The following is a 12,124-nucleotide window of genomic DNA, read 5'->3' on the forward strand; positions in this document are numbered from 1 at the left end:
GCGGCAGCATTGAGAAAAGAGGGAATCCTGGTGCCACCCATATGTGGATGACTGGTTGATCATCCACATATGGGTGTATGATCAACAGGGTGACCTCCTCCTTGCTTAGGAGCTCGGTTGGGTCGTAAACCTGGACAAAAGCAGTCTCAAACCCTCCCAGTCCTTGGAATATCTGGGAGTCTGGTTTGACACCAAGGAGGGCAAGGTCTTCCTCCTGACTACGTGGATAAGGAAGTTGATGTCCCAAGTGTGTCTGAACACAATACGCCGGATGGTATGGAGCAATCTTCAAGTCCTCTGTTTGATAGCAGCAACCCTGGAAGTAGTGCCATAGCAAGGGCACACGTACAACCACGTCAGTTCTCCCTGCTGTCACGTTGGTACCTGCAGTCTCAAAAATATTCAATGGAATACTGATGGAAGTATGCTCTTGGCTCCAGTGGAGGCTGCAGGAAACTCATCTTGGCAGGGGTGTACCCCTGTCCCCTCCGAACTGGCTGGTTCTCACGACAGACGAGAGCCTCCAGAGCTGGGGAGATCACTGTCAGGAACTGACGGCCCAGGAGTCTTGATTCAAGGAAGAGGCACTCTGGAACATAAATCGCCTGGAAGCCTGGGCAGTCTAATTAGCGTGTCTACAATTCAGCCACATACTCCAGGGTCAAGCGGTCTGCATTATTTATTTATTTATTTATTTATTTATCTATCTATCTATCAATCAGGTTTTATATACTGTCGTTCGGTTTCGGCATCACAACGGTTTACAAAGTTTCAATGTTTAACAGAGTTTCCAAAAGGTTCCTATGATTAACATATATATTGAAGGCTTTATAAACGTAGTTCGGATGTCAAACTATACAGTTTAGATTAAGTTTTATATTATGTGCTTTCATTGGCTCCACATGTTTGCATACTGTCAGTAGGATCTTACAAGTGATAATGTCAGAAAACACAACGGTAGCCTTCATCAACTGCCAGGGTGGAACCAAAAGCCAGCAAGTGTCACAGGAGATAGATCTCCTTATGGAATGGGCAGAAACATAGAAATGATGGCAGGAGAAGACCAAACGGCCCATCCAGTCTGCTCAGCAAGCTATGCACTTTTTTTTTTTTTCCCTCTTACTTGTTAAGCTTGGCTCTTAGTACCTTTTAGTTCTATTTCCCTTCCACCCCACCATTAATGTAGAGAGCAGTGTTGGAACTGCATCTAATTTGAATATCTCAGCCTCCCACATCACAGGAAGAGACAATGTCAGAGCAGACTTTCTAAGCAGGGAGAGTCTGGATCCAAGAGTGGGCGTTGTCCGGTCAAAGCCTTTCAGCTGGTAGTAGATCACTGGGGTCTCCCATCCATCCATCAACTTAATGGCTACATCTCACAATGCGAAGGTTCCCCAATTCTTCAGTCACAGAAGACATCAATTGATCCTGGGGATTGATGCTCTCATTCAGACCTGTCGGAAGAGTAGCTGCTGTATGCCTTCCCTCCATGGCACCTCCTGGGAAGGGTCATTTGCAGAATCGAGCACCACAGGGGATTAGTCCTACTAGTAGCTCCAGATTGGGCCAGTAATCCATGGTATGTGGAGACTCCTGGTGGAAACACCCCTGTGTCTCCTACTGCACAGACACCTGCTACAACAGGGACTGGTCCTTCCCGAGGATCCGACTTCATTCTGTCTTACAGTCTGGGCCTTGAGAGAGCTTGCCTAATGAAGCAAGGATATTCAGTGGCAGTAATTGCCACCTTACTCCGCACGAGAAAATTCTCTACATACATATAATGTATGAGCGGGTCTGGAGAGTATTTGAGGCCTGGTGTGAGGAACGCAGTGTTTCCCCTTGGACAGTCAAAATCCCACCAATTCTGAAATTTTTGCAGGACAGCTTGAATAAAGGTTTGACCCTTAATTCCTTGAAGGTCCAGGTAGCTGCGCTCTCCTGTTTCAGGAGCGAGGTGAACAGAACCCGCCTGTCTGCTCATCCGGACGTGGCCTGTTTTCTGAAAGAGGTGAAGCACCTCCAGCCGCCCCAATAGCGGCCCGTTCCCTTGTGGAATCTTAATCTGTTATCGGAGTTTTTGGCAGGACCCTGCTTTCGGCTGCTGCACATTCTTTCCTTGCCTTTACTAACCCTGAAAACTGTGTTCCTGGTGGCTATATGCTTGTCACGTCGCATCTCTGAATTACAGGCATTATTGTGTCGGGAACTGTTCCTCCGGATGACTCCAAGAGCATTACAGCTTTGTACTGTTCCATCCTTTTTGCCCAAGGTAGTCTCTGAGTTTTTCATTTGAATTAGTCCATTTCGTTGCCATCTCTAGATAAGCACAAGGACGCAGAAGAATACGACTCCTCTGCCATTTGAATGTCAGTAGGCTTTTGGTGCGGTATCTGGAAGTTTCAGAACTAGTCCGAAAGACAGGACCGCCTGTTTGTCCTTCACTGTGGAAGGAAGCAGGGCGAACCAGCTTTGTGGGCTACCATAGCTCGCTGGATTAAGGAGGTTGGTCACAGGAGCCTATGTGGAGGCAGGAAAGCCATTACCTTTTCAGGTTGAAGCTCATTCCACTAGGGCTCAGGCGGTCTCATGGCGGAAGCTAGACTTCTGTCTCCCATCGATATCTATCTATCTGCTGAGCGACAACTTGGTCCTCCTTACACACCTTCTCCAGGTTCTATACCTGGACTTTCAGGCCCAGGAGGACGCAGCCTTTGTAAGTTCGAAGTTAGCCAGACTGTGGGCAGCCTCTGTTCCGATCGGGTCTTGAGTCCATCTGGCTACACGCTAGGAAATGGAGAAATTACTTAGCTGCTAATTTCATTTTCCTTAGTGTAGACAGATGGACTCAGAATCCCACCCCCGGCTGCCCAAGAACTGTGCCAAGGATTCGCTTGTGGAGTGGATACAGATTCCAAGAGATTACGAGTAAGCCATCATCAGGTAACTAGATCAGGGCATCTTACTGGGGTTCAGTGCTTATGTTTAGTTGAGTACAGTTACGGTTATCCGTTTTTAATCAAGTTTTTTTTTTTTTTTTTGGATAATTTGTCCACAGTGGCTTTTACGAGAATATTGCAGGGCTGAGATCACTGCAGGAGTATATCTAGGGTGAGGTCAGCTTTGAAACCTGACTCCATCTCCATCTGCTACAGGGGAGCATAACCCATTGGTCCTGAGTCCATCTGTCTACACTAAGGAAAACAAAATCATCAGGTAAGTAATTTCTCCATTTTTCTTTGTAGCAATCCTTACAGATTTAACTGATTGTCATATGTTCTCCACTTTAGATACTTCTCGATACACCCGGCCTGACCAGCCCCCTTAAAGTGAAAAGGTAAATATCTTTTTCACTTATTGCGTAATTAAGCTCTGGCATTCATTTCCGGAGAATGAAGTAAAGGCAGTTAGGGTAGCTGGGTTTAAAAAAATTTGCACAAGTTCCTGGAGGAAAAGTCCATAAATCGTTATTAAGCAGATGGACTTTCAAATGATAAAGAGAAACCTGTTTATTCACTTGAGACCTCTGTTTATGGAATCATGACTCCTTGGTTGTTTCATCCTATGCTCCCACATTCTGGTTCCTCTCTGATTTCTATTTTGTAATATTAATTCCCTGTACGTACCAGGATCAGTCCAGGACACCTGGGTTGTGACTCCGCACCAGTAGGTGGAGACAGAGCAAAACTTGTGGGCGGAGCCATATATGCCCCTGTGCCAGTCACAGCCCCTCAGTCTTACTCTGTCTCCAGTAGGTGGTGCAGGTCTAGTCACAGCCTCTGAGTGGCCTGAGGACTGATAGTTGGTTAGTCAGGGTCATTGTGGTTTTATTGGTTTCGGTTTATTGGGTTTTGGTTATTTAAAAAAAAAAACAAAAAAAAACAAAGAAAAGGATTTGAAGGTGAGAAGAGACAAGAGGAAGCTGTCCGTCCTGCCTCCCAGGGGGGTGGGAAGGTTCTGAGGGGACCATCCTCCCCTGGTTGAGGCCGCTGCTGAGGGTCGAGGACCCGGCCTACCACTGGCAGCAGCGTGGGGGTGACACCGGGGAGCCCGGTTCACTCACCCCCAACAGAAGCAAGAGATCCAGGACTCTGGACAGCGGCAGGTTTGCGTACAAAAAAAAATAAAATTGTACTTTTATTTTTCTTGTGCGGCTTTCCGTTTCTTCGCCGGTGGGGGAGTTTTCTCGGCGAGGGGCGGGGAGTGTTTTCGGCGGTAGGAATTGATTTTTTAAATTTCTGTCTTGTTAGTGCGCCGTCCATTCCGCCGCGTCCGCATGGAGGCCGAGGGTAACTGTTTGCCGCGCTTGCGGCTCCCACGAGAGGGGATTTGCTCCGCTTGCGTCCCGGGCAGGAGGGACCGTCCGGGACAGACAGGGGGGGCCGATCCCGGTCGGCACGGTCGCAGTCGCGAGTTTTCGCCGCTTCAGTCATGCCGGCTGACCCCTTCCCGCTCAGTGCGGGAGCGGCGGCCATCTTGGGGGCAGCTCGCGAACTTGTGCGCGAACCGGCAGGGAATCCCGGCATGCCTCCCGCGTTGTCTCCTCAGCGAAGGCCTTCGGGGGGGGGGGGGGGGTGGGTCCCATCCACGCTAGTCCTCGGATGAGGCTAGCGTGGATGGGAACTCCTCGTTTCGGGGTCCTCGTTTTTTTCGGACGTTTGTTTCGCGCTTCTACTGCGCACGGTACTCAAGTACGGGCCGCAGGCGCATAGAGAAGCATGGCCACCCCAAGGGGGGATGGCCCACGGAAGAAGGAACCCGGGTCCTCGTTTTCGGCCGTTTTCGCGCTCCTACTGCGCAAGGTGCTCCAGTACAAGGGCCGCAGGCGCACGGAGAAGCATGGCCACCCTAAGGGGGATGGCCCACGGCAGAAGAAATCCCGGGAGGGCCCGGTTTTCTCCCCGGCTCCAGCAACGGGAAAGTGATCACCGAGAAGGGTCCCGCAGGATACGGAGTCCGAGTCCACCTCACAAGATGAGGTGGATCCGCCCGGAGAGCCCCTGGGGGGGGCCGATGGAGCGTCCGGGGACAGTTCTGCCCTGACTGGTCCGGGCGAACCATCACAAACCGGTGATGGGGAGGACCCTAAGGTGGTTCGGCTTTATGCAGAGATGAACTGTCCCCGCTTATCCCGGCTATCCTCGACGACCTAGGGGTAGAAGCCCCACCGACAGTTTCGTGCCCTGGAGCGAACATGGACCCAGTCCTGCTGGGGCTCACTGGCCCAGCGGTGGCCTTCACATTCCATTTCTCGGCGGCAGACATATTGTTTCAGGAATGGGATACTCCGGAGCTGGGTCTGAAGGGGACCAAGGCAATGGACAAGCTTATCCACTGCCAGAGGACGCACTGGAGCTTCTACGGCTTCCGGCTTCCGAAGGTAGATTCGGCGGTGTCGGCAGTACCAAAGAGGTCCATCTTCGAAGTTTTCAGCGTTGAGGGGTCCGAGCTGCCATCTGTAGTAACTACGCCATGCGGGCTAGTTTGCGCTGGGCCCAAGTTCTGCAGGCGAATGCAGGTCGTTCGGGTCAAGAGGCCACGCAGGCGGTTCGACTGGAGGCTGCCATCGCTTATAGTGCGGATGCTCTCTATGATGTACTGCGTACTTCGGCTAGTTCCATGGTCACTGCTGTTTCGGCTCGCCAATTGCTTTGGCTTCGCAACTGGGCAGCGGATGGATCCTCCAAGGCTCACTTTGGGCACTGCTTTTCAGGAGAAAGCTGTTATTGGTGAGAACCGGGTTTTTCAAGCTCCCAGAAGACAGGTCCAGAACTCGGTCCTCCTAATCTGGCAAGAGATCTCGTCCCCAGAGGTCCTCTGGGCCTTCTTATCGCTCGACGTCTTCACTAGCCGCTTCGTGGCCACAGTCCTTCCGGGGGAAGCGTTAAGGCAGTCAGGGAGGAACCCCGTCCGGCACAGAGCCCAAGCCCTCGCAAAGAGATTCTGCTGGTCCATTCCTTAAGGCAGCCACAGCCCTTCGTTTCAAACGTAGGGGCGAGGTTGACTTTGTTTTTTTTTCGAGGAATGGGCCAAAATAACGTCCGACCAGTGGGTCCTCAACGTATTAATGAGCAGTTACGAGTTAGATTTTGCACGAACTCCACCGGACCAATTCCTGATGTCGCCCTGCTATTGTCCAAGGAAAACGGTGGCGGTGTACCGCACCCTCCAGCGCCTAGAGGCCTTAGGAGCAGTCCTCCCCGTACCTCCCAATCGGCGAGGCACAGGCCGTTATTCCATTTACTTCATCGTCCCGAAGAAGGACGGCACGTCCCGGCCCATCTCGGTTCTCAAGGGGATAAACAAATGGCAACGACCCTCGGACTTGGCCCGAATCAGCCAATCGTCCAAGTAGGGGTGTACCAGGAACCCTTCCAGGCGAAGTTGTGCCGCCACGACTACCATTACCTTCGTAAACGTGCAAGGAGCCGTGGCGAGTCCGAAGGCGAGAACCCGGAATTGGTAGGGCCTGCCTAAGATGCACAATCTAAGGATCCGCTGGAGAAACGGTGGGATGCCGACATGGAGTTACGCCTCTGTGAGATCCAAGGAGGCCAGGAATTCGCCTGGACGCACCGAGGCCATCCCTGACCGAATCGTTTCCATCTTAAAGGGTGGAAAGCGCAGGCAGCGTGCACGCAAGCTTCAGTCTAAAGTGCGTCGATTCCGCTGCCGCTGGTGTGCGATTGTGTGACAGTTCTGGGGTCTATGGCGTCCACCCTGGCGTTGGTTCCTTGGGCCTTTGCTCATCTACGACCAGAAGACTTTCACCTACCGCTTCCGCTCACGGCCCAGGCGAGGGCCAGTCTTCACTGGCGGCTCGAGGTGGACCATCTCGCTTGCAGTATAGCCCTGCTGGTTCCCAACCAGTCAGTGGTGACGACGTATGCCAGTCTCTCTGGTTGGGCAGCGGTCTGCTTAAGCAAGTCAGTGCAGGGCCGGTGGTTCCCCGTCCAGTCGCAGTGGTCCATCAACCGTCTGGAAACCAGAGCGATACGCCTGGCTCTGCAGGCCTTTCTCCCTGTGGTCCGGGGGAAGGCGGTCCGCGTGTTGTCGGACAATGCAACAGCGGTATCGTACATCAATCGCCAAGGGGGGACAAGGAGTCCATTAGGGGCGGAGGAGGCGCAACGGCTGATGAGCTGGATAGAGCGCCATCTCGGCCCCATCGCAGCGTCCCACATTGCCGGGGTCGACATTGATCAACCGGGCTTCCTCAGCCGACACCATCTAGACCCCGGGGAATGGGAATTGGCGGACGATGCGTTTCCGCCTCGTTTGCGAAAGGTGGGGGGCTGCCCCACATGGATCTGCTGGCCACATGGAACAACGCGAAGGCTCCGCATTTCTACAGTCGACGTCGAGAACGGGGAGCAGAAGGCGTCGACGCGCTGGTACTTCCTTGGCCGACGGATGTGCTCCTGTACGTGTTTTCCCCCGTGGCCGACGATAGGCACGATTCTGCGGCGCATAGACTTGCACCCGTTCCATATGATCATGGTGGCGCCGGGGTGGCCACGTCGTCCATGGTTTGCAGGTCTCATCCCGTTGTCGGTGACGTCTCCCATTCGTCTCCAGGGGTCCGCGGGGCTCCTACATCAGGGCCCCGTCTGTCTGGAGGATGCGGATCATTTCCGTCTCGCGGCATGGTTTTGCGGGGAATCGCCTGAGGAGAAAACAGCTTACTCAGATGCAGTGATAGCCACGTTGCTAAGGTCTAGGAAGCGGTCTACGTCTCTGGCTTCTGTCCGGGTCTGGCCGGTTTTTGAGGATTGGTGCGTGCAGCGGGGGGTGGCTCCCTCGCAGATATTCTAACGTTGCTTCCAGTCGGTCTGGCCAAGGGCTTGGCGTGCAGTTCGCTGCGGGTCCAGGTGGCGGCGCTTGGCTGTTTGCGGGGTAAGGTCCGGGGAACCTCTCTGGCTCTTCCTCCGGATATTTCCCATCTTCTTCGGGGGGCTTAACGTCTCCGTCTTCCATTGCGTTCCCCTTGTCCGGCTTGGAACCTCAACTGCGGTTTGGCTCGGCTCCGTTTTGAGCCATTGAAGCGGGCAACTACTATGGACCTTCTTTGAAGGCGGTGTTTTTTGCTCGGCGTATCTCGGAGTTGCAGGCGCTGTCCTCTGGGGAACCGTTCTTGCGGATTTCCGATTCCGGAGTATTCTTGCGCACGGTCCCGTCTTTCCTTCCCAAACTGGTGTCGTCTTTTCACGTGAATCAGTCAGTGGAGTTAACGGCGTTTCGGGTCGGGGAGTCCACTGATCCCCAGTTCAGGGAACTGCGGAAACTGGACGTGCGGAGGTCTTTTCTTCATTATTTGGAGATTACTAATCCGTTCCGGGTAGCCGACCATCTGTTCGTGTTTTGTTCTCGGGGCCAAAGAATGGGGCGGTTGCGTCCTGCCCAGTCGCGCGTTGGCTTAAGGGGGCCATTGGCTCCGCGTACTTGATAACGGGTAAGCCGCCTCCGGTGGGTCTTCGGGCTCATGCGACTCGTTCCCGGGCCGCGTCCTGGGCAGAAGCTCTGGTATCGCCTCGAGTTTGGCAGGGCGGCTACCTGGAAGTCGATGCATACCTTTATCAGGCATTACCGGTTGGATGTCCAGGCTCCCGATTCCGGGGGTTTTGGAGAGGGGCTACTCCGAGCGGGCCTCTCTGCTTCCCACCCTAGGTAAGTTTTGCTCTGGTACATCCCAGGTGTCCTGGACTGATCCTGGTACGTACAGGGAAAGGAAAATTAGTTTCTTACCTGATAATTTTCGTTCCTGTAGTACCAAGGATCAGTCCAGGATCCCGCCCACAGGGCTTCGCTACAGTAACGGAGAGCCCGCTCATCATTGTTCTTAGTCCTGCTGTTCACTTGTTTGGCTCCCGGTTGGGGAGTCCGGTTAGGAATTTGGTGCTAGGAGTTTGGTGCTAAGTTTTGGGTTGGAAGTGAATTTTCTAGCCAGTTTTGTTGCATTGCTACTTTGACATTACGTATGACTGAGGGGCTGTGACTGGCACAGGGGCATATATGGCTCCGCCCACAAGTTTTGCTCTGTCTCCACCTACTGGTGCGGAGTCACAACCCAGGTGTCCTGGACTGATCCTTGGTACTACAGGAACGAAAATTATCAGGTAAGAAACTAATTTTCCTTTCTGGTATCTGTGACTGCCATTTCGGTGTTGGAGGGGGGGAGGGAGGAAGTGAGGGGGGAGGGTTAGGGGGCATATCGGAATTAAGGGCGATTGCTGTATAATGGAAATGCACAGCTGTAGTGTGTATATATAAGAACATGCCATGTGGTTGGTAGTATTGTGAAATTTTCTATATGAACATTGTTTATTGTTGGAAATTATGTTGTATGCATTTTATGTGACTGTGTCACAGGTTTGTATGCTCAATAGAAGTATAAATGGGGAAAAAAAAAAGGCAGATGGACTTGGGGAAAGCCACTATTGATCTCTGGTCATTAGCAGCATGACTTCTGTCTCTCTGGGGTCTTGCCAGGTACTTGTGACCTGGCTTGGCCACTGTTGGAAGCAAGATACTGGGCTTAATGGACCCTTGGTCTGACCCAGTATGGCAGCTTCTTATGTTCCTCACCACAACTGAGACATGAAAGGAATACTTTTTTTTTGTCCCATAAAAGACACCGTAAAACATTTTGCCTTAATAAAGAAAAATCATCAAAACAAGCGCTTCAGTACAGATGTAAACTATCACCTGTCATCAGCTTCCAGTTCTGTAATGCAAAACAAATCCACTTTAGTTTTCCAAAATAGTAACTGATGCTATCATCTTAGCACATTTATCAATCAGTCAGCCAAAATTGTGATCCATTAGCTTTTGTCCTTTCCTCTCAGGATATTTGAGCTCAGTGGGTGGAGTGAATGGTCATGTGGCCACGAGTTCCATTCCAGTACCCTGAGAATTGAATTCTGCATGATTTGGTGACTGCTGCTTCTCTGCAGCAGTAAGCAGATGCCGTCATGCTTTCTGCAGGCTGTACTAGGAATATAGAAAATTGATGCCTGTTCTGCAGAGCTGGTAGTTAGAGGCCTTTGGAGATGGTAATTCTGGAACAGTGAGAGATTCTCTTCTGTTTGTGCAACAGTTTGGATCCATAATCTGTCAATTTTATTTTTTATTTTTTTTTCAGGCATCATTTGGAAAAGTCACTGCTTCAGGATCCCTGGGACACTATGAGGATGGCAGATATAGGTGGGACTTCAGGGTGAGGGTTATGGAAGATGGTATGAGAGAATGGTTTTTGAAGACTCAGGTTTGAGGGGGGGTCTCTTTCCTTTCAGTTCTGGTTCTGGTGGATGTTTCGGATAAATGGACTCGACATGGGCTCAGTTATGAGGTGCTGAAGTGTCTCTCCCTACATCCCCAGGTTCCTAGTGTCCTGGTTCTCAATAAGGTATGTGGGGATGATGAACTCTGTGTCTGGCATGTACTGAGGACTGGTTAACACTGTGCAGGAAGGGTGAATGAGGTGTTGCCTGGGAGTGAATGCTGCTTCGGGGTTTGTTTGAGCGTGCTTTGATTATATTAGACTTCTGAGGCAGAGACCAGACGTATCAAATTTGAATGTTCGAACTGTGGAAGATTTGCTATACTTTGAACCTGTTAATTGCCTCTCGCTCTCTTTTCATAATAAGGTGGACTTATTGAAGCAAAAGAGTATTTTGTTGGACTTGACATCAGAGCTCACTGAGGGAATGGTTAAGGGAAAGAAACTGGATTTGAAATCTGCAAACACCCATATGAGAGAGAGAACCACCCCCGCACAGGTGCCAGACTCTGAAGGAGAAGCCATTAGGATCCAGGGACTACCCTGCTCAGATAACTTGGCAGATCATGGACAAGATGATAGAGACCAGCTGAAGACTGAGAAGCAGCAGTTTCAGGAGCTGAGAAGGAAGAAAGGTTGGCCCCTTTTCCAGGATGTCTTCATGCTGTCAGCTGTGATTGGCGAGGAGGTGCACATCCTGAAGGTAGAGCTCCAGCAGTCTGAATGCAAACGTGGGTGTCTGAGCATCAACTGCCTCTCCAGCCCTCTTTGTAGTTAGACAGTGCCTCTGAAATGTACATTTCCTTGCCAGTTATGCTCAGTGACAGAATACAGCTATGCGGAAGCTTTATATATCCAATACTTTCTTATGTAGAACAGTGCTTGGAGGAGAGACAGTTTTTTTTTTTTTTCCCCAGTGTAGTATAAATTGACTTAGCAATCCTTCTGACTGGTGGTGGGTTGGGGCAGAAGAGCTGTATAATGCAGCACAGAAGCGCAATCAGTGTCAATTTTTGTCCTTTTTTATAACCTGCCTTCCTGTACATACTCAGATCGTTCCAGACCAGTGGGTTGTGTATCCCTACCAGCAGATGGAGTCAGAGAGCAATTAGAACTTTGGGCACTGCTACATAACAAGAGTGCCACCTGCAGTCCCTCAGTATTTCTCTGACTCCCACAGATGGTAGAGATGCAAACCTGCAGTCTAGGGTTTAGTTAGCTGAGCTGAGATTTTGCTCCCTGAGGTGTTAGGCACCGTTGCAGGCCATCCCTCCAGTGGAGCCGGGCATCCAGAGGGTTAGATAGCCCTGACTGTGTTTTGCCCGTACCCTGCCTGAGGGCCTGATAATGGTAAACAAAGTTTTTGTTTCCTTCAGGCTTTTTGGTATGCCAAATAAATTTTTGATGCTGATCACAAACCTTAAGATCACTTAAGGTTTTTGAGAATTGGCCAATTTTGTGTTACAATAATTGTGAAATTTTAAAACAATTTCGCAAACATATATTTTCTTGCTGGACAGTAATTTTTATGATTTTTAAAATTCATGTCATAGTTTTGACAGCCATAAGCAACATAACATGTAACAGAGTAACTTTTTTTAAAATACACCAGGAAACTCTGCCTGATCATGCCAGAACTTGCTCGGGCAAGCCCCAGCTCGCTGCAAGATTCCAACTTGTTTCCATGCTGAAGCAGTCTTTTATATAAGCAGCAGCAATGAGTAGTCTCCTATGCAACATCTGTGTGAATGAGCAAATTGTATTGCTAAAACTGAGTTTAAAGCTTGTGGATTTAATTTCATATACTTTATGAAATGTCGTGCCAATGTCGTAATAGCTGTGACA

The 12,124-nt window shown here is 50.6% G+C and overlaps 1 protein-coding gene across 2 annotated transcripts in view; it reads left to right on the forward strand.

Moving 5' to 3' along the window:
* ERAL1 (Era like 12S mitochondrial rRNA chaperone 1) overlaps nt 1-12,124 on the forward strand; it is a 48,597-nt gene that overhangs the window by 23,903 nt on the left and 12,570 nt on the right. For both annotated transcript variants that reach the window (XM_029611355.1, XM_029611354.1), the window contains 4 exons: nt 3,291-3,337; nt 10,142-10,203; nt 10,293-10,405; nt 10,647-10,982. In XM_029611355.1, the coding sequence (XP_029467215.1) occupies nt 3,291-3,337; nt 10,142-10,203; nt 10,293-10,405; nt 10,647-10,982 (558 nt within the window). The remainder of the gene's footprint in view (nt 1-3,290; nt 3,338-10,141; nt 10,204-10,292; nt 10,406-10,646; nt 10,983-12,124) is intronic.

This window comes from Rhinatrema bivittatum, chromosome 8 (genome assembly GCF_901001135.1).
Source record: "Rhinatrema bivittatum chromosome 8, aRhiBiv1.1, whole genome shotgun sequence".
In the NCBI taxonomy this organism is placed as follows: Eukaryota; Metazoa; Chordata; class Amphibia; order Gymnophiona; family Rhinatrematidae; genus Rhinatrema; species Rhinatrema bivittatum.